Below are 25,437 nucleotides of genomic sequence, written 5' to 3'. Positions count from 1 at the left end.
GACTTTTTGATAACTGCTAAGGGTATGAATTGTATAGATTTTCTATTTTTAGAAAAACTGAATATTCTAAGATTTGTCTGAGGCACAAAGAGACCTTAGTGCCTCGATATCACTGACGTAGAATTGCAGAAGATGACACCGAAGATAAAGCTGTTCTTTCTGCGATGTCTACTGAGATTTTCTTTTTACCCCGAAAATCACCCTTTATGCACAATACAGACCTAAACTGTAATTTACTATCATTACATCTACAGCTCAAAGACATTTCTTTTGCATTACTTAAAAATTTTAACATTTTTAATATGATCTGGTGTTAGCTTGGGCAGAAATTCCAGTTCTCTTATTGGAATACATTGACTTATTCTAAAGAGATGTCTTCCAAACATCAAATCCTTGCCAAGTTAACAGCAGATCAGCTTCCAAAGTCCCGTTTACAGTGGTGACAGCTATTGCTTGCTGAGTGCTGTGCAGCTTGTGCAGAGGTAAGAGCCTGACTCCTGGGGGAGCAATCATTTGTCCTTCAGACTAGTGCCTGCTCTAGACGACTCTGCTCAGAGAGGACGTAAAGCTGGGGGATGCCTTTTGCCTTAGTAAATTTCAATACAGTCATGGGTAAGGATACATACCCGTATTGGTTAATATAAGCAATTTAGCTGAACTTACCCAAAGAAATTTAGGTCAAAACCTTGTAGACCAGTTAGCTCAAAAACAAAACAAAAACCAAAACCAGGATCTACTTTCTAAGTTTTCATCTTTTACACTAGTTTAAATGCCCCTACAGCAGGCAGCAAGAACCGTGAAAACTTTACCTTTGGTTTATTTCTGGATGGCAAAAAAATACTCACTGACAGTAAAGGTTTAAAAAATGGTGCAACAAAACTTTCCATAACATTTCAGCAGCCTAGTTAATTGATTATATGACAGCCCTGGGGGCTGAGGGACACAGCCTTGGTGAAACCACCCCAATAGCTATGTGGATCTAAATAATGGAGGGAAACTAGGTCTACAGAAACCGAGACATAAGAAAGTCTCTAAAACAGAGTAATCATCAGCTCGAATAGCACACTAGCAATTTGTTTTTCTGCTCTTTTACATATTCAGAAAATTTAAGATTTCTTTCTATTTTTGCTCTTGAACTGGTAACTCCATAATGAGGTACACCTCAATGCGAATGAAGTGACCGTGAGGAAATCTACCCGGTGTAGTATGTGGCTGAGTACCCAAAGACAATATAATCCCCAAAGGAAAGACAAGTGACTCTTAAAATCAATGGGCCCTTCCTGAAAGACTCAGACTCATAAGTGATTTTATTAAAGACAACCCCTAAGAGGGGCGCCTGGGTGGCTCAGTGGGTTAGGGCCTCTGCTTTCGGCTTGGGTCATGATCCCAGGGTTCTGGGATCGAGCCCCGTATCGGGCTCTCTGCTCAGCAGGGAGCCTGCTTTCCTTCCTCTCTCTCTGCCTGCCTCTCTGTCTACCTGTGATCTCTGTCTGTCAAATAAATTAAAAAAAAAAAAAAAAAAATTTTAAAGACAACCCCTAAGAGAAGAAGCAAGTTCTGACAAGAAAGGAAGAAGAGTTACTTAAAATTCTTGGGAAACTCTGAAACATAAATGTAAATGAAGGTTAAAAGACGGTGACGCCATTCTTTCACATAAGAGGACTCTTCACCCTAAAATCCTACTAAAGGATGGTCATACCCCAATCTATTGCTTAATCAAAGATAAATACGAATGTGTAGAAAATTGGTCAGGAGCAAAAACCTATAAATTACCTAAGATTTACAAGAAGTCCGGCTACACCGAGAAATGCCTGTTTGAGAATGCTGTCTGTACCTTGCCACCTGGTGACAGAACACACACTGAGCACAAGGCCCGGTCAACAGTCTTCTTACCCGTCACTTTCGGCAATGTAGACTACAGGAACCCGATTCTCCCCTTCTATGCCCAATTCCTGCTGTAAGGTTTCCAGATTCCGCTCAAAGGTGTCCACACTGCCAATATTAAACCAGACGTATTGCTATAAAAACACAAAAACAAAATATCCTAAGAATGAAAGGGAAGCAAAGTTTAATTTACTGTAACGTTCAACTTTTAAAGGATTTCTCAGAAATACCAAAAATTCAGAATCTGAAAAACCCCAACAATAAAAGAAGACTGGTTTTAATAATGCAGCAATTAAGTTTCACTCAGTGAAAACACTCGGCAATCTTTGCTAATAAGCATTTCTTAAGCAATATTCCTTAGTGGTTCTACAACTATAAACTCAAACAAGTGAAAAATCTATTTAAAAAGACAAGCCTTTTGGGGTGCCTGGGTGGCTCAGTGGGTTAAGTCGCTGCCTTCGGCTCAGGTCATGATCTCAGGGTCCTGGGATCGAGGCCCGCATTGGGCTCTCTGCTCAGCGGGGAGCCTGCTTCCCTTTATCTCTCTGCCTGCCTCTCTGTCTACTTGTGATCTCTGTCTGTCAAATAAATAAATAAAATCTTAAAAAAAAAAAAAAGATAAGCCTTTTCATAAATACGTATCTTTTTCCTCTTCTTCATTTCCCACACACTTCTAGGCTGCCTATTTCCAACTAAAAACTAATGGGACACAGTAACAACAGGTAAAGTTTACTAAGCACTTGCTAAATGTCAGGCATCCTTCTTAGTCCCTTAGATACATGAACTCCTTCCATCTTCAGAAATCCCCTAAGAAGGAGGTGCTATCACTGTAAGTCACATTCAAAATCTGAACATTAGGAAGGCACCCCCACCAGCCTACGACAACAAGGCGTATCTTGCTGTGCCAGCTGTTACTCTCCTATTCACCTGATCTGGCGAGTTACTGAGACCCTTGAGAGGAACAGCTGAAGGCTTTGAAGCAACGGCTACTTACCCCCCAGCACCAGCACGTAAGTATTCCCCGCTGTACTCGCTGTTTATTGGCTGAAGACCAGCCCTCTTCCTGTCCCCTTTTTACAGACAAGAAAACTACGGGGGTGACTTCACTTGCTCATGGTTACAAATCTATTAAGAGGCTGGATCCAGGGGACCTGGGTGGCTCAGTGGGTTGAGCCTCTGCCTTTAGCTCAGGTCATGATCTCAGGGTCCTGGGACTGAGTCCTGCATCGAGCTCTCTGCTTGGCAGGGAGCCTGCTTCCCACTTCCCACCCCTTTTCTCTTTGCTTGCCTCTCTGCCTACTTGTGATCTCTTTCTGTCAGATAAATAAATAAAATCTTAAAGAAAAAAAAAAAAAGAGGCTGGATCCAAACCCAAGCAGTCTGGCTGGCTACTGAGCCAGGGACCCTATCTGGCATGGCACACTGCCTCTTCCACAACCACACACCTACCTACCAATACTCACACTTACGGAGTTTCTAATACACAAGAACCCACTCTAAGCACTCAGCAAGTAGTAGTTGCATTTTACAGCATGAAAAGACTCTGTTCCTTCTTAAATCTGCAATCGCTTTAAAAAGTGGGTTTTTTTCCCATCAAAACAATAAATCTAGAATATAAAACTCAGACAATTCACAGAAGAGAGTAACTTGTCATCCCGTATTCCTCCCACCAACCAGTGCTACTGAGTGGAGGATATCACTCTGATATTTCTCTCCAAGTATCTAAACACAAAAGATGGAGAGTAAGTTTTGTAATAAGTGTATTTTTTCTTAAGTTTTACATTATACAACAATGGTCCTTGCTAAGCTGTGCACTTCAAAGCTACAAGATTCCTGTGGTTACAGGCCCCCAGCAAGTCAGTAACAGGTTAAGCACGTGTGACTGAGCATTCCCTTACTTAGTGCCTATTTCCAGTTGGACATGACAAGACGCATGACTCCTATTAGAGAATTGGGGCAGATAAAGGACCAGCAGCAGATCTGGAGACCAGATCTAGTTAAGGGCCTCTGAGGGTGGCTCCTAGCCCTCCACGTGATTCTTCAGATACTGAAGTTCAAAAACCCCCAGCTCATGATCTCATTTAGCACTAAACCCTAAAGAGTTGTTATTGAGGTTCTGATCTTAGCAATAAAGAAACCCAGGCTTAGGGGACTTAGGTCACAGAGCTAGTCAAGAGGAGAGCTAATGTGCAGCTGGATCTGTCAGACTCCAAAGCCTTGCTTACACAACACAGCAACTGACACTGCTACTCTAGAATCAGGACACTGAAAATCTTCTGTTTCTGAAAGCTCAAAATAAAAGTATTTTATTAAATAAAACAGGTAATACATGCCCTCTGTAGAAAACTAAGGAAATACAAAGAAAATAAGAAGCATCTGTAAACTCAACACTCAGAGACAAACACTATTAGCAATTCTGATGCCATTCAAGATCATATTCATATCCCCTTTATGATCTTGAAGCATGCACAATTCTGAAATTCATATAAAATCTTAACTGCAATATAAAGGAGAGACAAAAAGAAAGCAATTTATAATAAAATGGTATGAATTTCAATACATAAATGTTTGTGGCCACTGCTTTAGTGGCAAGACTGAAGAGAAATGAGGAGCCCCTAACATTAACCAGGGGCCTACTGTGGACATTTATCGATTTCCAAGTTTCCGCTCTAGAAACAACGTTTTGGAGGACATCCTTGCATAAACATCTTTACATGCATCCTTACTTCCCTAGGATACAGTCCTAGAAGCAACATGACTGAGTGTGTGCATACTTTCAAAACTGCTGATAAATACTCTGCCAAACTGTCCTCTTGAAAGGGAGTGCCAATTTAATTTCCAGCACTAAAACTGTGAGGGATAGTTCTGGGGAAAAAAAAAAGTAGTGTGGTTATTAATGCACATTTCATCATGACTGAAATACCATAGCCATACAGCTTTACAAATACTCCTCTGTTTACTAATGTGCTCAGAAAGAAGGGGTCACCATCAGTTCTAGTTTTCCTTAAGTGTCACCCTACCCAGGCAGGATGATTAGGGAACGTTTAAGCAAAATCATCTGGAAGGAGGGATGCAACCTGGTAAAGAGATCTGGTCCTGGGGGAGGGCGGTAAGACAACAGGACACCAAGGGACTAGGAACAGCCCTCGAAGGCAGGCCCACGGAAGGCTGGGGACCCCTGGGAACCTCATTTGCCCCTCTGCTGCCCTCCCCAACAATCCCCTCTACCTGGTCTAGGGGGTCTAGAGTAGAGTTCAAACTGGTGGACCAGATATACAAATTCTTTTTGAAATCAGAAAAGAAATTTAAGTCAGAATAATCCATATCACGTAACAGTTGGGAGAGATATGATCAGAATGCTTCTTAAACCAATCTGAAAAAACCTACCTCGAAACATAAACAATTCAGTTTTAACAGTTTTTCCCTAACCAAACAACTGTTTTCTCAGTCTTGAAAAATCACAGATGACACCAGAACACTGAAAACTAGGATTTCACAGTTTCCTAAATGTATAGCCAAATGATTACCAAAACCAAACCAAAACTGACCCAGTTTTCGTAACCCAACTACATACACAGCGTTCACATTCTCACCCATGGTAGTGAAATTTGCAAGTGCTCTGCTGCCTAATTATGATATCTGCAGCACACAGAGCTATTGCAATGTGAGGAAAGCTCGCTTTTCAACTCCAGATCTGAGAAGTTAATTTATAGTTAATCCACATCAATTAGTAAAATCATTTACCCCATCAACGGGAGTTTTTCCTGGTGTAAAAGTCACTCGAACAAAACGCTTGTTGACGACTTCCAGTCTGTCTACCTGGAATTTTAAAAAGTTATATATTTAGACATAAATTTACAGAAGAGATTTGAGATGGTCAAGCACATTAAAATCGCACACAGTAGTTTATTTTAGACACACAAAGAAGCATGACAAAAAATACAGGGAGGAAGCATGTTCCCCTTCCAAGCTGAAAAATAAAAACGTCACAAACACTGCTGAAGCACCCAGTCATGTCCCCTTCCCAGAGGTGGCATTAGGTGCTGACTGTCCCAAAGCACGTCCTGGCACTTGTGCCATGCATAGACATAACCCTAAATATATACTCGCTGTTGCCTGTCTATAGGACTTTAAAAACAGTCTTGCTTGGTATATATTCTTCTGCACTTTTTTCCCCCTCCTTGTATTTGTGAGGTACACCCTTGTTGACCAGCCAGATCAGCATGGTATTCCATTTTATGCACACACCCCAAGTTATTTATCCATTTAGGCTGTTTCAAAACATTCGCTACCACTAACTGTTATGAACAGTCCTGAGTATACGCTCCTAGGCACATCTTCAAAAATATCTCTGGACGTGTACCTGTAGCTAGACACAGTAAGGCTGGGCTGCATGATATACGTACTTTAGTAGACACCATGAAACTGCTCTCCAGTTCACAACGCACAACAAAATATTCCTATTGGTCTTCAGTCTCACTTGCTATTAGAAGACTTTCATTTTGCCATTCTATGGGTATAAAATGAAATAAGCTTTTTTTTTTTTTTCCCTGTAACATCCTAACTACAAGGTTCTAAAGAACACTAAAAACCTCACTCGAAAGTTTGGAGTGGACTTGGAGCATGAGCCCTCTGGAAGAGGCTTGCCTCCTGCTGTCATTAAGCATGCTTTGGCAGAAGTCTAAAAGGTACAAGTCAAAAATGGAAAGTGAGGGAGCCCTGGGTAATTCCAGGAGGAGCTGGGACAGAGGACTATCTGTTCCTAAAGGCACGCCATCTGGAAAGGAGTGACTACTCCCTATAAAACTTCTGGGACAACAGCAGACAGATTTCAAAGAACCAGGGGGTCAAAAGTAGATGCCTCTCTGGAGAATCTCCCCCAAGGCCCTGTCACCACACTTGGAAGGATGGCTACAGCCCCCTCAACACACACACACAGACACAAATCACTTCTTAGAAAGCGGGCTCTCCCAACATCTGGGATATACACATAAATATCTTGGCTTCCACAAGAAACATTTGCCTCAAAAATCTGAGTAAATAATCGTTTCCATTTTTCCATCCTCAACCTTACTCTACAACCTTTAAAAATAACTTTTGAGGGGCGCCTGGGTGGCTCAGTGGGTTGAGCCTCTGTCTTTGGCTTAGGTCATGTTCCTGGGGTAAAGTCCCGCATTGGGCTCTCTGCTCAGCAGGGAGCCTGCTGCCCCCTCCACCCCCCGCATGCCTCTCTGCCTACTTGTGATCTCTCTGTCAAATAAAATCAATCTTAAAAAAAAAAAACCAAAAAACTTTGGAGGGGCACCTTGATGGGTTAGTCAGTTGAACCTCTCTGACTCTTGATCTCTTGATTTAGGCTCAGGTCGTGATCTCAGGGTCCTGGGATCCAGCCCTGAGTTGGGTTCTGCACTTGGTGCCGAGTCTGCTTGTCCCTCTCCCTCTGCTCCTCCCCCTGCATACTTTCTCGCTCTCAAATAAATAATACCCTTAAAAAAAATAAAAACAACTTTTGATTCTTTATGTTACCCAGTATCACTATCTCACCTTTATTTTTATCCATTTTCCTTGATGAAAAGCCCAGTACCAAGAGGTTAAATTTCCCCAGTGACACAGCAGCCCGGTTTTCTCACTATCAGTTCATTTAATCAGTTCTAAGGTGGACATTTTTCATATTTTAACTTGAGAAATTAGGGTATGTTTGACACTAGTATTATTTTATAGTTTCAATGGCAGCTTACTAAATTTTTCTTAGGAATACATAAAATAATGTGTCTTACAGTCCACAGCATCTCAAAGATACTGGAATATAGTCTCACTAGGTAAAGACCTGCTGGTATGACAAAGCCTCCTGAGCAGCCTTGCCTGGACTTAGAGCCCATCTGTTCTCACTTTCAACACCCGCTGCCCCTTATTTACCCAATGCCAAAGCCATGGGAGATTAAGAGCCCTGGAAGTATAAAGGAGCCGGGAGAGGCTGGCACACTATAGCAGGAGGAAGAGGTGAATGAAGAGCACACAGGAAGAGTAGATGGAGGGAGAAGGTACATGGAGGATGGCGGGAGCAAGACCAAAGCTAGGTTCTAGCAGAAGCACAAGAAAAGGATTTTGTGGTATATGTGGGGATTGCTGGGCGAAAACAAACAGGGTTTTTGGTTGCAAGTACTTTTTCCAGGATTTAAAAAAAAAAGAGAGAGAGAGAGAGAGAGAGAGAGATGATAATAGTAACTTTACCATGGACAAGCTGTGTAACTAGCTGACTGTTACTTTATTGGTGCAATCTACTGAATTCACCTTTGAAACCACTAAAACCACCACTCCCACAAAATACTTACTACTCCTTTGGAAAGATAGTTATTGACAAAGTCCTTCCATGTGATTTCTCTCCCGGAGCTCCTGAACAGGAAGTAAAACATGACTCCACCCCAAAATAGAGCAGTCCAGAGAAAGTACATCCTGAATTCCTTGTCATCCCATGGAAAGTCACCCTGGGCAAAGAAGGAGACAGTCTCTGTCAAGACTGAAATGTCACAACATGATCTAGGCCATACTGGCCACAAATCCCTCCCAACTTCCCCTGCAGCCACCCCACACCCTCCAAATTAATACCCAGTTTGGAATCACACCTTCTGGAATCTGGACCACCAGTGAGAATCGTCTTTCTTGCCACCTCGTTTTCCACCGCCACCAACTCCTCCTCCAGAAGGGCGTGAGGTAGCAGCTGGCTTTGATTCTGTTCACGAACAGAGAGCACATATACCAACACAGCAGATTTTATATCTCTCAACAAAGTTTCCATTAATATAGTTTAATAAAAGACTTACTACAAAAGTTCTTACAATAACTTGTTGATCTTTTTTCATTAAGATATATCCAGAGCCAACTATTAATAGTTGTGACCTCTGTGTTGTATTGTATGCTTAGAAATAGACGCAGGCCTTTTATTTCTGGGAATCAGGAATAGGAAACCCTTCAGCACCCCGTCTCAGGTACTCATCAACCAGCAACTTCCAGAATCAGCCTGTGTGTTACAGTGTCATGACAACACTTGGTATTCAAAGTATGGATGGATGAGTCTGAAGGAAATACTGTTTCACTCTGTGCAACTAAGATACACAGGAGGCAGAGTTTCATCAGGCCACCCTAATGCTAGCTTCGTTACTTGATAGTTACATTGAAGTTCTGTAAGGCAATCCAATCCTATACCTCAACTAGATTTAAACCAAGTATAAAAATCATTGAGCACAGATGAGCTATACTCCTGGGAGACAGAATCATTAATTCTATTGTTACTGTGGCTTTAGAACATGTTTTGACCTTGACTGAGGAATCAGAAGCATATCTGGGATTAGAATCCAGCTTTGTTTTCCAATCACTTTGACACCTTGAGATTTTACTTAATCTCTTCATGCTCCTGTCAAATAGGAACAGTAACATGCGAATAATGTCATTTTCTTTATTTTATAGGGTAGTATCAAAAAAGAGAGGGAAGTTCCAGTCTTTGAAAAAAATCAAAACCTTATACAAATCCAAAAAAAGGACTTCCTGTGAAATAGCTTATGGCAACTGAGGAGTCTGAAGTGAGAAAGGATACTGACAGCATTTGAGGAAGCTTGCCAGCGCTTTACACACACTATCCCGTGACACCTGCACAATACACCGACAACCGGGGGTGTACCCATTTTACAGATAAAAAAGGCATAGCTTAAGAAATTTGGTAAATAACTGGTTGTAGTGTTAAGTGACATTGAGAGAGTGACAGAGTTGTGTTTGAGGTGAACGTAAACGAATTTCCGAATTCCCACTTGTAGGTAGAAAGGAGGGGCTCCCCTTTCCCACTCCCATGAACTGAATACTGTCACAGTTTCTTCCGTAAGCGAGGCATGATTTTGATACCCAAACAAACAAATAAACAAAAAACCTTACCCACTAAAATTAGCTTGCAAGAATTTGAAATTAGTCTCTTTTACGGGATGAAAATGTATTCTCTCCCAAACTCATGTGCTTAGAGTCCTAGCCCACTGTGGTCTTACTTGGAAATAGAGTCTTCAGAGAAAAATAATCAAGTTTAAGATGAGGTCATATGGGTAGATCCTAGTCCAATATAGTGGTCATTCTTATTAAAACAAACCAGAAATGCACAAAGAGAAGGCAGCAAAGGAGAAGACAGTCACCTATCAAGGAGAAAGGTTTGAAACAAATCTTTCCCCCATGATCTTCAGACGAAACCAACCCTGCCAACATACTGATCTTGGACCTCCGGCCTCCAGAACTGGGAGACACATACTTGAGCTGCTCAGGATGCCCAGCTGTGCAGTTCTGTTACCGCAGCCCTGGGAAACCAATACCAGTGAACATCTCCCCACCCTACTTTCTATCCTCTCATAGAATCACAAATACTACTCTAACATCTTCAACTACTGTGCAGTGACTCCTCTACTATGCAGGACAGGAGGCTGCAGCTACCTAGCACAGAGTTCCTGACGTGATCACCCCACCATCATGCACACAAGGGGCTTCTGCACATGTCTTAGGTGAGGCAGGGTCTGAGAGAGGCACTGAGAGAGGTCTGTAATGAGGCACAGGGCTGGGAAAGAGTACAATGCATTTCTAAAGTTGTTTGACAAGAATCCCTACTACTGGGACAGGAGTGGAACACATGTGAAAATGTAACATGACAGGCTCTATTTTAAAAGCAGACCTATTATTCTTAATCTACCCCCAAACGAAGATAAAAAGACGAGCCACCATGACCCTGGGAAACACTGTACATACAAACTGCGCAGGTTTCCAGTCAGGCCACACTAGTGCTGCTCCCTTCTCTTAGCCCCTGGCCTTGTTTTCACTCCGTGCATTCTCTGAGCATCTATTTGTCTCTCCGACTAGAACTAGAATTAGAACCAAGTTCACTTAAAAACGAGGGCTGTACTCTGGAAAACAGTATGGAGTTTCCTCAAAAAGTTAAAATAGAGCTACCCTATGACCCAGCAATTGCACTACTGGGTATTTACCCCAAAGATGCAAACATAGTGATCCGAAGGGGCATATGCACCCCAATGTTTATAGCAGCAATGTCCACAAGAGCCATGGAAAGCCAAGGAAAACTATGGAAAGGGCCTAGATATCCATCAACAGATAAATGGATAAAGATGTATATTGTTGGAACAATATACAATGGAATACTATACAGTCGTCCAACCCCCCCCCCCCGCAAAAATGAAATCTTGCCATTTATAATGACATGGATGGAACTAGAGGATATTATACTAAGCGAAATAAGTCAATCAGTGAAAGACAATTATCATATGATCTCGCTGTTATGTGGAATCTGAGAAACAAGGCAGAGGATCATGGGGGAAAAGAGGGAAAAAAATGAAATGGGACAAAACCACAGAGGGAGACAAACTATAAAAGACTCTTAATCTCAGGAAACAAACTGGAGGTTGCTGGAGTGGAGGGGGGTGTGGGAAGTATGTGGTGGCTGGCCAATGGACACTGGGGAGGGTATGCGCTATGGTGAGTGCTGTGAATTGTGTAAGACTGATGAATCACAGACCTGTACCCCTGAGACAAATAATACATTGTATGTTAATAAAAAAATAAAAATAAATAAGTAAGTAAGACCCACCTTCTGTATGTGGTTGTTAAAATAAAACTTTTCCACTGGCTGACTCAAAAAAACAAAGACTGTATTGTAATTTTCCTTACATTTCCCTAAAAACAAAGATGCCAAATGAAATGTGACAGACATTATGCTAAATGTTATCACACACGTGAAATGGGGACAGGAGACTCATGGACTACACAGTTCTCCCAGCCACCAAGCTCTAAGAAACCCTATCTGAAACCCAAGCTCATACAGGTTCTGAGGAACTCTGAAAAACACCACACTATATCAAAATATGTGCCAGATACATATGCATGTATTAGGTTTCTAAAATTTTTTTTAATTAAAAAAAATTTTTCTTAAAGATTCTATTTATTTATTCGACAGGCAGAGAGAGAGGAAAGTAAGCAGGCTCCCTGGGATCATGACCTGAGCTGAAGGCAAAGGCTTTAATCCACTGAGCCACCCAGGCCCTGGATTTCTAAATTTTTAAAAAATGATTTAGATGTGTAAAATATATTGATGAAATTTGCAGTTAAATTCAACTGATACGGGACACCTGGGTGGCTCAGTTGGTTAAGCAGCTGCCTTCGGCTCAGGTCATGATCCCAGCGTCCTGGGATCGAGTCCCACATCGGGCTCCTTGCTCGGCAGGGAGCCTGCTTCTCCCTCTGCCTCTGCCTGCCATTCTGTCTGCCTGTGCTCGCTCTCTTTCCCTCTCTCTGACAAATAAATAAAATCTTTAAAAAAAAAAAAAAAAAAAAAATTCAACTGATACTTCGACATCAGCCACAGCAACTTCTTTTAAGACACTTCCCCAAAGGCAAAGGAAACAAAAGCGAAAATGAACTTTGGGGACTTCATCAAGATAAAGAGCTTCTGCACAGCAAAGGAAATAGTCAAAAAAACAAAGAGACAACCCATGGGATGGGAGAAGATATTTGCAAATGACACTACAGACAAAGGGCTGATATTCAAGAGGTATAAAGAACTTCTCAAACTCAACACCCAAAAACCAAATAATCAAGTAAAAAAAAAAGGGCAGACAATATGAGCAGACACTTCTCCAAGGAAGACATACAAATGGCTAACAGACACATGAAAAAGTGTACATCATCATTAGCCATCAGAGAAATTCAAATCAAAACCACACTGAGATACCACCTAACACCAGTGAGAATGGCAAAAATTAACAAGACAAGAAACAAGCCTTAGAAAGGATGTGGAGAAAGGGGAACCCTCTTACACTGTTGGTGGGAATGCAACTTGATACAGCCACTTTGAAAAACAGTGTGGAGGTTCCTCACAAAGTTAAAAACAGAGCGACCTTATTACCTGGCAATTACACCACTGGGTATTTACTTCAAAGATACAATGTAGTGGAAAGAAGGGCCATAGGCACCCCAATGTTCATAGCAGCAATATCCACCATAGCTAAACTGTGGAAATAGCTAAGATGCCCTTCAACAGATGAACGGATAAAGAAGATAAGGTCCATATATACAATGGAGTATCATGCCTCCATCAGAAAGGATGAATACCCAACTTTTGCATGAACATGGATGGGACTGGAGGAGATTATGCTGAGTGAAAGAAGTCAAGCAGAGAGAGTCAATTATCATATGGTTTCACTTACCTGTGGAGCATAAGGAATAGCGCGGAGGACATTGGGAGAAGGTAGGGAAAAATTAAGCAGGGGGAACCAGAGGGGGAGACGAATCACGAGAGACCGTGGACTCTGAGAAACAAACTGAGAGTTTTAGAGGGAAGGGAAGTGGGAGGATGGGTTGGCCCAGTGATGGGTATTAAGGAGGGCATGTACTGCATGGAGCACTGGGTGTTATATGTAAACAATGAATCTTGGAACACTACATCAAAAACGAATGACATACTGTATGGTGACTAACATAACATTAAAAATAAAAGGAATAAATATGACTGATACTGACTGATCAGTATCTCTAAGGTAAACTTAAATTAATTCAATTTGAAAATGACAAGAATGAACAGAAAAGTAAGGTGAAATGAAACACAGGGTCTGTAGAATTTTACATGTATTGTAACCTTCCACTTCACAACTGCCTTAGAAGAACACTTCCTTTTTTCAGAGAAAATGACTGGCAACATTATATACTAGAGGAAAGTAGTAAGCTTAAACATAATCTTTTTAAAAGGTACCTTTTTTTTCTCCTGTAACTTCTTTAGATTCACTAGCTTTTTTCCCATTTTTTCCATTAGGAAAGTATTTCTCAAACCCTGTTAGAAAAAAAAAAAAAAAAAAAAAAAACCCTTAGACTAAATTCATTAGGTTTTACGTATGAATGTTCATTTTGAAAGCTGATATACCATTAAAACGCTAAAGCTCAAAATATAGTAGTTTATGTGTAGAAGTAATTCAATGCTTAAATAACCTGAGGTAATAAAGAAAAAAAGCCTCAACTGCATGCCAATTTCATTACCTACAGAAGTGTTATAATTGAATGGGATACATTTTCATCACTGCAATCAGACACAAGTAGATAGGGGGTGGTTTACAGGAGACAGAAGCTGAGAGTCAACCTAAAACAGCTACGCATCTATTAGTGAACACCTGCTCCTGGCACTTTTTAAAAAAGATTTTATTTATTTGAGAGCGAGAGAGCACTAGTAGAGGGGAGAGGCAGAGAGGGAGAGAGGGAGAAGCAGACTCCCCACTGAGCAGGGAGCCTGTCACCTGATATGGGGGCTCAATCCCAGGACACCAGGACCATGACCTGAGCCCAAGTGAGATGCTCTACTGACTGAACTACCCAGGCACCCCACTCCTGGCACATTTTTAACAGATTATAGAACATTATGATCACACCTGAGTGTGTTTACCTTTTGGAGGTCGAGAACAAAATCTTTGATAAGTAGCAATTACATCTGTCAAAAGAGAATTTCTGCTGGTTGTTGCTTGAGTTGTAGCATATCGATAAAGCTGTAACATAACATATATATAAAAGCATAAAAGTTATATCAAGATAAAACCATTGAAAGGACTTCTTTTCCTAGTATCTCAAAGTGAATGAAATGTTTCTCCCCTCAACAGGTGCTCACACTAGCATAGGGGTCTCCACCCTTTGAAGGGGAGGACTTTGGTTGCCTGGGACTGTGCCTCTCTATTCCACCACATGAACCAGGACACCTAAGTTATGATCCAGAAGACAAGAACACTTTAAAATCCTGCCTGAGTTAGAACTGTGGCCCAATTACTACTCTTCATCGGCACATTCACCTTGGCATTGTTTATGCAATTTGTAGCACTCAAAAGACAAACTGATACAGAAAATCTGCTCCTTCGTGCTGTCTCATTTGGAGGGTCTATAAAACGGCAAGACTATTCACCTGAAACCAAGACTATTCACCTGAAATCATGACAGCACTGCTTGTAAATTCATCTTCATTCCAGGATGAGGAAGTTACGGTCCACATTACTGATAATCCTTACACTAGTTAACAGTTGCTAAAGATACCTGATACACTGTCATCCTAGAGAGAATGCAGGTTATGCAAGTCCTGTTACAGACACATCTCTGCTTTAAATAACATATGTGGCTATTATAAAGTTATTTTTTAAATACTGTTTAGGTAAACTGGAAATATAACATAAACAAGCTGAACAAACTCCCTGTTAAATTTTTAGGTTCACAATTAAAAGCAAGGTGCAGTGAGGAGATACATCCAAATGTGGCAGTGGAAAAACTTCAAGAAATCCTATCCCCTGGCAAAGTGAAAATTCACCACCATTTTTGAGGAGAACAAACTTTTAAATACAGATGAGAATGTTTACAGAGAAGTTCATCTGTATTAGTCTCCACCAGCATTGCCTCATTTGGGTCTGATGGGAGGAACAGAACAACACAAAACCACATCTGCCAGGGTGACTATAATCAAAAAGACAATTAAAAGTGCTGGTGAGAACGTAGAGAAAGTGGAAAAGGCAGAGCCGCCGGGAACTGGTGACAATGGGAAGCGGTGTAGCCACTTTGTAGAAGTTCAGCATTCTCAATGTTACATGCAGAGTCACAATGTGATCTGGTCAGTCCACTCCAACCCAAGAAAATGGAAAACATGTCCACACAGAACCTCTACGTGAATGTTCATAACAGCATTATCCACAAGAGCCAAAAAGGGGAAACAACCCAAATGTCCATCAAGTGCTGATATGTGGTATACTAAACAATGGAATATTACTCAGCCATAAAAATGAACGAAGCACTGATACATGCTACCACATGGATAAATCTTAAAACATTATGCTTATGTTAACTTAAAGATGCTCATGTTAACTTAAGAAATGTTAATGCTCATGTGACAAGCTCATGAAATGCTCATGTTAACTTAAAGAAATCAGACACAAAGGCCACATATTATGTAATTTCACCCATATGAAATGTCCAAAATAGACAAATCCAAAGACAGTAGACTGGCAGTTGCCTAGGACTAGAGGACTGGTTGCAGACAAATGGGGAGTGACTCTAATTTGGTTACAAGGCTTCTTTCTGGGGGTGATGAAATGTTCTGGAATTAGATAGTAGTATGGTTGTATAACCATGTGAATTGTACACTTTAAAATGATTAGTTTTATGGGATGGGAATAAAAAAGTCAATAAGAAATAAAGAATAAGCTGATTTAACTTCAAATTAATACACAATTCTACACAGCAAAATAGGACAGAAGCACTGACACTGATCTTGGTTGACAACAATGCTGGTCTGACAGAATTTGGAGCTTCTGTAGTGTTAGGCCCTCCCTGACCCCTGAGAGCACTTGGCCTAAGAAAACACCACTAACAATAAGCAAGAATGTATCGAATGTAAATAAGGCTTTTCCAATACCAAATCCATTTAGATTAAGATGACCTGTTAGGCAAGGTGGATAAGGCAACAGTAAGTCACACTGATCCACTGAACCATCTATTCCAGGCCATACGCTGCTAAGTGCTGGGGGTCTGGAAGTCAGAACCAATCCCTACCTCCAAGAAACTCAGAAGTGTAGGGGAGAGAGTCCTGAGGACAGACCTACTGCAGGATGGTGTAATACACAAGCACTACAAAACCTCCAAGTACATGCAAGTACAGAGGGAGCACAGGAGGAAGGGTTTACATGTTCAGGGGACCTAAGGATGTCATAAGAAAAGCGACATCTAGGCCTGGGATTCAAAGAACCTGTAATCACCAGGCAGACGGTGTCAGAACTTTTAATTTTGTTAAAGCCAGAAATCTCAACTTTTGAATGACATCTTTAACACATCTCTTATTAAGAACTTCACCTACACATCTGTAATGGGAGAAAACAGCTAGTTCCCAGGCATGCCACCATGAGGATCAAATGTAGTTACGTATGTAAAAGCACTGTTAAAATCATATGGTGATACCTCGATTTAAATTACCATTTCCAATTATTTTGAAAGCCCCTGGAGAGTAAGGGTTCTTTACATCACCATATAAAGTAAGTCTTTATGTCACTGTAAAGTACAGAATTGGGCATAAGGCATATACACCATAAACATTTACTGACCAATAAACTCTCTATTTTCAAATTGTGTTAACCTAGAATACCTCTAGCAATAATCCTGAACCTGCTTTTAACGCTGAAGTTATTTTTTTTTTTTTTAAAGATTTTATTTATTTATTTGACAGAGAGAGATCACAAGTAGGCAGAGAGGCAGGCAGAGAGAGAGAGAGGAGGAAGCAGGCTCCCTGCTGAGCAGAGAGCCCGATGCGGGACTCGATCCCAGGACCCTGAGATCATGACCCGAGCCGAAGGCAGCGGCTTAACCCACTGAGCCACCCAGGCGCCCCAACGCTGAAGTTATTTTCTCTAAGGGCACCATCACTGAAACTATTCTCTGCTTATCTAACCCAAGCCCATTCAAAAGATAAGATAAAAAATATCAACTCATAAAATTTAAGTTTAGAGCACCTCATATTAGAGGATTAGCTTTTAGGTTTGCCAATATGTGCACCGTTTAGCAGCTTTTTCATCAGTCCTTATTCCTCTGAGCATAAAATCTGAGAATGGACATCTCATACCAAAATCTTTTCCCCGGAAAAAATGTGAGAATCGTACTTCTTCTGTGTCTGACCTTTACTAGTGGCACAAACCTAAAGGCAAATCTGTTCTTTCAGACTCCCTAGCAATGCCCTAATGTCCCCATAGAGATCTTCTAAGCAACACCAGGAATGTGTCACAGACCCCTGATCAATCAGCTACTGCTGTCAGCACAGGGGACTTCCTTAGACCTAAGCATCCAAGACTCACAGGACAACAGTGCCACTCAAAAAAGAAAAGGTGTTCAGGTAAGATTCCTGACATCATAACTGCAAAATCAAAGGGCAGATCCCTATCTGCTTCTTACTTGTCTGAGTCCAGTATTCACTAGGGACGAAAGGAGAGGGCATGGTAAGATGGCAACACGATGCGACGCAAACGTTAGGCCTAGGGCAGGGCAGACGTGTAAGACAGAGATGAAGATACTCCAAGACTGGCAAGATTTTCAAAGAAAATCATGAAGGCTCCATTTTCAGTGGAGAGGCTGAGATAATTTCCTCAAAGGCATCTGGCTAGTAAGTGACAGGTTCCTGTGACTGACTCTGGGCCTTAATCACCGTGTTCATTTGCCCCTTGGCCCTAAGCAAACCAATGCCAAGGCTGGTCTCTAAAAAACTGGCAGACAGCAAGAGACCATGTGGCTGAAATAGATGATACTGACTACCCACCCATGACACGAACCTTTACTTGACAGATTACTGCCACTGTCCCGTGAGAACAGGCTACCATCACTTCAGAAAAACGTACTACCACCGCCCCCCCGTGGGAGCCCTGTTATCTGCTCCTTACCAACAGAAAAACAGCCTCCAACTGAAGACGGGCCTTCTTATACAACAAAAAGCACATTCTCTACTCTGAGATGATGTTATTAATAATCATAGTTAATATGTATTATCTACTATGTGCCAGATCCAGAATGGCAGCAGCCCCCTTCTACAGATGGAGAGATGGAGGCTGAGAGAGGCTGCGTAGCTTACCTCCGAAACCTGTGCTTTCAGATCACGCTCACGTTGCCAACGCTTAAAACTCACGCACAACAGCTGCTACTTTTCCATACCATGAGAGCAGGTGAAAGAAAGGTAAGCTACACTGGAGATACGACAGACAAGTTCCTTAACGTTTTCAGGTCTCATCTGCTCTATCTGTAAAATGGGTTCGTCCTGAAGGAAGTCAGAGGACCCTCCCGGATGATCTTTTTCAAGCTCCCTGACGCACAAGTATTTGATTCTGTTTTCAAAAATCCAATTCTATACCCAGGCTCTGAGACGCACAGCGTGCTTACGGGAACCACGGGATAAAACCGATCTGAAACGCTGGGCGTCCTGGCCCGGAACACGCAGCGCACGCGGCCTCATTCACGCGAGGAACCCGCCCCAGGCGCCCGGACAGGCGCGAGCGCGCCCGGGGGCCGGTGACCTTGACGCCCTGCTCTCCCGGGCCGGAAGCAGGCCCGAGGGTCGAGCCGGGCCGGGGGCGGAGGGCGCTGGGCCCCCGGGACTCACCGTCCGGAGGTAGGACCGCTCGGTGGGGTCCAGGCGGCCACCAGGCACGAACAGTGGGGGCAGGCCGCGGGGCCAGCAGCCTCCCCGGCCCCACAGCCGCAGGCAGCGGTGCGCCATGGCCGCCGGCGCCGCCTGCTCGGGCCGGGGGCGCTGCGCAGGCGCGGCTCTGCGGCCGGAGAGGCGGCGACGGACCGACTCCGGTCGCGGGAACCGGGTCGGAACAACCAGCGAACCGCGCTGCGGGTCCCCGGCTCACAGGCGAGCCCACGCTCTCGACGCGCGCGTCTTCTCCCAGCTCCACCCCTCCCGGCGTGCTGACGTCAGCCGCAGAGCGGGCGCAGGGGTCTAGGGCCGTTCCTACGGCTCCGGAGCGTCCTCGCTACGCGAGCGGCGCGGTCGAAAGAGGAGGAGCGTCGAGGGCGACAGCGGGCAGTGGGCGGGGTGGAGGGGGAGGGCGGGCAAGGTAGTGGGCCTAGAGGGAGGAGCGTAGGGCTGGTGGGCGGGGCGGAGGGCGGGACGTTGGGGGCGGGGTTGGAGGCGTGGCCGTAGGGTAGAAGGGCGAGCGGAGGCGAGGGCTGCGGGGCGGGGCCAGCTCGTAGCAGCCAGCAGAGAGCCGGGCAGGCTGCTGCGGTCCCCAGACAAACGGATCTTTCCTTGTTTCGGCGCGAGGCCATTGTCGACATTTTGGGCATTCACACTCGGTGTGTCACTCCCGAAATATTTTATTGAGCTCCTAATCAGCGACGGCATCGCCCAAGTGTCTGGAGATGCTAACACGCATCCCTAACCCTAGGAGAGCAATGCAAATAATCACAAGTCGGTGAGCTAAATGCAATGATAAAAGTGTTGAGACTGTGACATCTGGCTTGGATCCATCGGGAACCGTTTGAAAGAGAAATGATTCTCAGATGAACTCAATGGAACTGCACGCTGTTTCGCACACCGTGACTGAGGAGGAGAGAGAGGACTCTGGAGCCAAGTTTTACATGTCACTGTTTTCTGTTAGCTTGGCCAGTATTATGTATAATATAAATGGTAGCTGATGTTGCCGATGGGGAGGAAAAGGAAAGGCCGGAGATGAGGCTGAGGAGGAGTACGAAGGTGGCCTCAGAATTGTATTAACGTATGCACATAGACGGGAAAAATCTGGAAGAACAGACACTGAAATGGTAATGAAATTTCTTACCTGTCACAGTGGCAAAATCCAATATATTGACAACTCACTCTACTGGCAGGCGTTCTCAGAAATAACTGGTGGGCACAAAGAATGATGACAGCGTGTGGAAGGGAAATTGGCAATGTCTGCCTAAATGTCAAATGCATGTGTTCCTTAACCCGGATATTCCATTTATAGAAATGAACCCTACAGACAGCTTGCACATGTATAAAATGCTGTGAGCACAAGGTTAATAATTACAGCATGGTTTGTAGTCACAATTTATTGGAAATAACTAGAATATTCATCTATAGGGGACTGTTTAAAACAATGGTAAATTCATACCATTATTAAAATTTTTTACTGAATGTTATTAACATACAGTATCCTATTAGTTTCAAATGTACATGATAGTGAGTTCATATTTTTATACATTATGAAATGATCCCCATTAATCTCATAACCATCTATCACCATACAAAGTTATTACAATATTACTGACTGTATGCTCTATACGGTATATTACGTTTCCATGACTTATTTATTTCATAACTGGAAGTTTTTACCTCTTAATTCCCTTCACCTATTTCACCCAGCCCCCCAACCCTTCCCTCTCTGGTAACCAATAGTTTGCTTCCTGCACCTATGAGTCTCTGTCTGCTTTGTTTTGTTTGTTTGTTTTTTTGATTCCAGGTAGAAGTGAAATCTTCTCTGTCTGCCTTATTTTACTTGGCATAATACCCTCTAAGTTCATCCATCTTGACTTTAAGAGACTCTAGTGTATAATGAGATACATTATAATCAAACCACTGAAACCAAAGACAAAGAGATAATCTTGAAAGCAACAAGGGAGAAGCAACTCATCCCATACAAGAGCTCATCAATAAGATATGCAGTCAATTTCTCATCAGAAACCATGGAGGCTAGAAGGCAGGGGAATAATATATTTGAAGTACTGAAAGAAAAATGAGTATGTCAACCAAGAATTCTGTATCTAGTAAAACTTCAGAAATGTAGGCGAAGTTAAGTCATTCCAGAAAAACAAAAGCTGTGGGAGCTCATTTCCACTAGACCTACCCTACAAAAATTGCTAAAGGAAATCTTTCAGGTTAAGATGAAAGGACACCAAACAGAAACTATATGAAGAAATGAAGATCTCTAATATAGGTAAATAAATAGAAAAATGTAAAAGCGAATATCATTGTATTTTTTTTAAGATTTTATTTATTTATTTATTTATTTGACAGAGAGAGAGAGAGAGAGAGAGAGATCACAAGTAGGCAGAGAGTGAGGGGGAAGCAGGCTCCCTGCTGAGCAGAGAGCCCGATGTGGGGCTCGATCCCAGGATCCTGGGATCATGACCTAAGCCGAAGGCAGAGGCTTAACCCACTGAGCCACCCAGGTGCCCCTAAATAAATAAAATCTTAAAAAAAAAAAAAAAAAGACTGTTTGGAACTAGCATAAGGATCGACACATGGGATAGAATTGAGAATCCAGAAATAAACTTATACATCTATGGCCAGCTGATTTTGGCAAAGGTGCCAAGTCCATTCAATTAAAGAAAGAATAATCTCTTCAACAAATCCGGGACAACTGGATATCCACAGGCAAAAAAATGAGTTGGAACCCTACCTCACACCATCTACAGAAATTAACTCAAATGGATCACTGATCTAAGGATGATAAATAGAACCATAAACCTTTGAGAAGAAAACATAAAATTAAATCCTTATTACCTTCAACTTGGAATGGATTCGTAGGTATGACACCAAAAGCACAAGCAACAACAAAATAAGTTGAACTTTATCAACACTAAAAACTTCTGTATATCAAAGGTCATTAACAGGAAAGTGAAAGTATAACCTACAGAATGGGAGAAAATATTTGTAAATCATGTATCTGATAAGGGTTTAATATCCAGAATATACAGGTAATTCTTACAACTCAGTAGTAAAAAGACAAATAACCTCGTTTAAAAAAGTGGGCAAAGGGGGAGCCTGAGTGGCTCAGTGGGTTAAAGCCTCTGCCTTCGGCTCAGGTCATGATCTCAGGGTCCTGGGATCGAGCCCCGCATCGGGCTCTCTGCTCAGCCGGAGGCCTGCTTCCTCCTCTCTCTCTCTGCCTGCCTCTCTGCCTACTTGTGATCTCTGTCTGTCAAACAAACAAATAAAATCTTTAAAAAAAAAAAAAAAGTGGGCAAGGGATTTGAATAGATATTCCTGGAAAGAAGATATGCAAATAGCCACTAAACTCACAAAAAGATGCTCAACATCATTAGTCACTGGGAAAATGCAAGTTAAAACTACAGTGAAATACTACTTCACTCCTACTAGAATGGCTATAATAATTTTTTTAAAAAGTGAGAATGTGGAGAAACCAGAACCCTCATATATTGCTGCTACATTCCTACATATAGGAAAGTAAAATGGTGCATTTGTTGTGGGTAAGTTTGGCATTTGCTCAAAAAGCTAAACATAGAATTACCAGACAACCCAGCAGCTCCCTTCCTAGGTATATGCCCAACAGAACTGAAACAAGGATTCAAACATACTTGTATAGCAATGTGCATTGCAACATTATCACAGTAGCCCCAAAGCGGAAAATAACCCAAATGTTATGGATAAACAACACGTGGTAATATATGGATGATGAAATCCTATTCAGCCATAAAAAGTAACAGAATTCTGATATATGCCCCAACATGGATGAACTTTGAAAACATCATTCCAAGTGAAAGAATGCAGACGCAGAAAACCATATAGTATACGAACCCACTTATATCAAATGTTCAGACTGGGCAAATCTGTAATAACAGAAGCAGATTAGTGGTTACCTAAGACTGATGAGGGGAGGGAGAGAGATGGGGGGCGATAGCTCAAGGGTTTGTGTTTCTTTTTGGGGTGACAAAAATGTCCTAAGATGGTTGTGATGTTTGCGTCACCACCCAGCAAATGGACTGAAACCATTGATTTATACACTTTAAATAAGTGAATTATATGTTATGTTAGTTAAATCTCATTAAAGCATTTTACTGGGCAAGCAATTTAGATAGACATGCCTCCAAAGAAGATAGATGGATGGCCAACAAGCACCGTAAAAAATGCTCAACGTCATTAACGTCATTGGAGAAAGTCAAATTGGAACCAAGTTGAGATTTCGATTCACGTTGTAGGATGTCTGCAATAAAAAGAGATAGTGGGTGTTGATGAGTGGGTGGAGAAATCAGAGCCCTAATCCTGGTGAGATAGTAAAAGGGTGCAATCGCTTTGGAAGCTCGTTTCTCAAAAGGTTAAACATACAATTACCATGTAACCCAGCATGTCCTTGCTTAAGTGTAAACCCAAGAGAAATGAAAACATGTCCACACAAAAATTAATAGACATTGATTCATAGCGGTGTTATTTATAGCAACCTAAATGTCCATCAACTTATGAATGGATAGGGGCGCCTGGGTGGCTCAGTGGGTTAAGCCTCTGCTTTCGGCTCAGGTCATGGTCTCAGGGTCCTGGGATCAAGCCCCGCATCGAGCCCCACCCACATCAAGCCCCACATCAAGCCCCGCATCAGGTTCTCTGCTTAGGAGGGAGCCTGCTTCCCCCTCTCTCTCTGCCTGCCTCTCTGCCTACTTGTGATCTCTGTCTGTCAAATAAATAGATAAAATCTTAAAAAAAAAAAAAAAAAAACCAAAACCAAAAATGGAAACAAAGCTTGTAAACACAAAAAGTTCAGGATAAAATTTTTTTCAATCAGTATATAAAGTCACGAAATGAATCATAAAACATCTCTGAACTTCTTATTCTTACTGCTTAAAGCTAACTCTCTAAAAGTTATTTTTCTGGGGGCGCTTGGGTGGCTCAGTGGGTTAAAGCCTCTGCCTTCAGCTCAGGTCATGATCCCAGGGTCCTGGGATTGAGCCCCATGTCGGGCTCGCTGCTTGGTGGGGAGCCTGCTTCCTCCCTTCTCTCTCTGCCTGCCTTTCTGTCTACTTGTGATCTGTCTGTCAAAAAAATAAATAAAATCTTAAAAAATTTTTTTAAAGTTCTTTTTCTGTGTGTATTTGTCTACATATTTTATATGTATTTACAAGCATATAAAATGTTCCTTTACATGAATAAAATCATACTTTATGCACCTTTGTTTTTTAACATATATTTTGTATGCTAATAACCTATAGTTCCACCCCATTCTTGGATCAGCTCCATTGTATTCTGTGGTAAATGAAGAACTGGTTTTAACAGGGTTGTTCAGACTCCTCTCAATTAATTTGTGCTGCAGATGCTACAGTGAACATTCTTATTGATGTATCTATAATCCATATCCATATCTATATAGCTATATGCCAGTATCTATTCAGAGGATGATTTCCTAGCAGAGAGATTGCCTGGTAAATACTATTCTAAAAAAATCGTTTACAAGTGTTTTGGGAGGAGGACCTGGAGACCGTTCAGGCAGAGCAGTATGCATATTTTGCCACTAGGTGGCAGGAGAGGTCTATTAATCTCTGAGAGGAGCGCGCAGTGTGCATTTCAAAAACTTGGTAAAACAACCTAGAAACAGAATAATATCTCCTAGATGATAATGAATAATGAAGGAATCATGACATCGACTCAAGTTATACCAGTGCAAGTTTCATGAATGATAACAGCAGGACATTTAGAATCTTTCTAATCACCACTTTACTTGATAATGATGAAATATTTTTCCTTTTTTGTTTTTCTTTTTTAAAGTAGACTCCATGCCCAAAGTGGGGCTTTAGCGACTCCTGGGTGACTCAGTCGTGAAGCGTCTGCCTTCAGTTTGGGTCATGATCCCAGAGTCCTCAGATCGAGTCCCGCATCAGGCTCCTTGCTAGGCAGGAAGCCTGCTTCTCCCTCTCCCACTTGCCCTGCTTATGTTCCTTCTCTGGCTGTGTCTCTCTCTGTTGAATAAATACATAAAATCTTAAAACAAACAAACAACAACAAAAAAAAACAAAGTGGAGCTTGAACTCACGACCCTGATATCAAGAGTCATACGTTCCACGGACTGATTCGGCCAGTTGCCCCAATAATGATCAAATATTTTTCCAAAAGTGTTGGCCACTATAGTATATGCAATTCTAAAGTTCCGAAGTAAGTCCCTCCGATGTATAGCTTAAATTGCGTTCCTTTTTCCTGCTCTTGGGCCCTTTATCCCACACAGCTTCCACAGTTTTTCACTAGAAACAGAAGATACC

The 25,437-nt window shown here is 42.1% G+C and overlaps 1 protein-coding gene across 2 annotated transcripts in view; it reads right to left on the bottom strand.

Annotated features, from left to right (window-relative positions):
• Positions 1 to 19,383, bottom strand: part of AFG3L2 (AFG3 like matrix AAA peptidase subunit 2) — a 47,348-nt gene extending 27,965 nt beyond the window's left edge. Inside the window, exons 1-7 of one of the 2 annotated variants that reach the window (XM_059409159.1) lie at positions 19,067 to 19,383; positions 14,348 to 14,447; positions 13,667 to 13,744; positions 8,508 to 8,614; positions 8,217 to 8,369; positions 5,629 to 5,703; positions 1,894 to 2,018 (exon numbers count right to left, since the gene is read on the bottom strand). In XM_059409159.1, the coding sequence (XP_059265142.1) occupies positions 1,894 to 2,018; positions 5,629 to 5,703; positions 8,217 to 8,369; positions 8,508 to 8,614; positions 13,667 to 13,744; positions 14,348 to 14,447; positions 19,067 to 19,183 (755 nt within the window). In that variant the 5' untranslated portion in view covers positions 19,184 to 19,383. Of the gene's footprint in view, positions 1 to 1,893; positions 2,019 to 5,628; positions 5,704 to 8,216; positions 8,370 to 8,507; positions 8,617 to 13,666; positions 13,745 to 14,347; positions 14,448 to 19,066 lie in introns of those variants that run through there. The other variant, XM_059409160.1, reaches the window with a different exon arrangement.
• Positions 19,384 to 25,437: the final 6,054 nt, after the last annotated feature.

The sequence above is a fragment of the Mustela nigripes genome, chromosome 8 (assembly GCF_022355385.1).
Source record: "Mustela nigripes isolate SB6536 chromosome 8, MUSNIG.SB6536, whole genome shotgun sequence".
Lineage (NCBI taxonomy): Eukaryota > Metazoa > Chordata > Mammalia > Carnivora > Mustelidae > Mustela > Mustela nigripes.
Note: the sequence above shows the minus strand (reverse complement) of the source record. Positions and strands in the feature narration are given on the sequence as shown.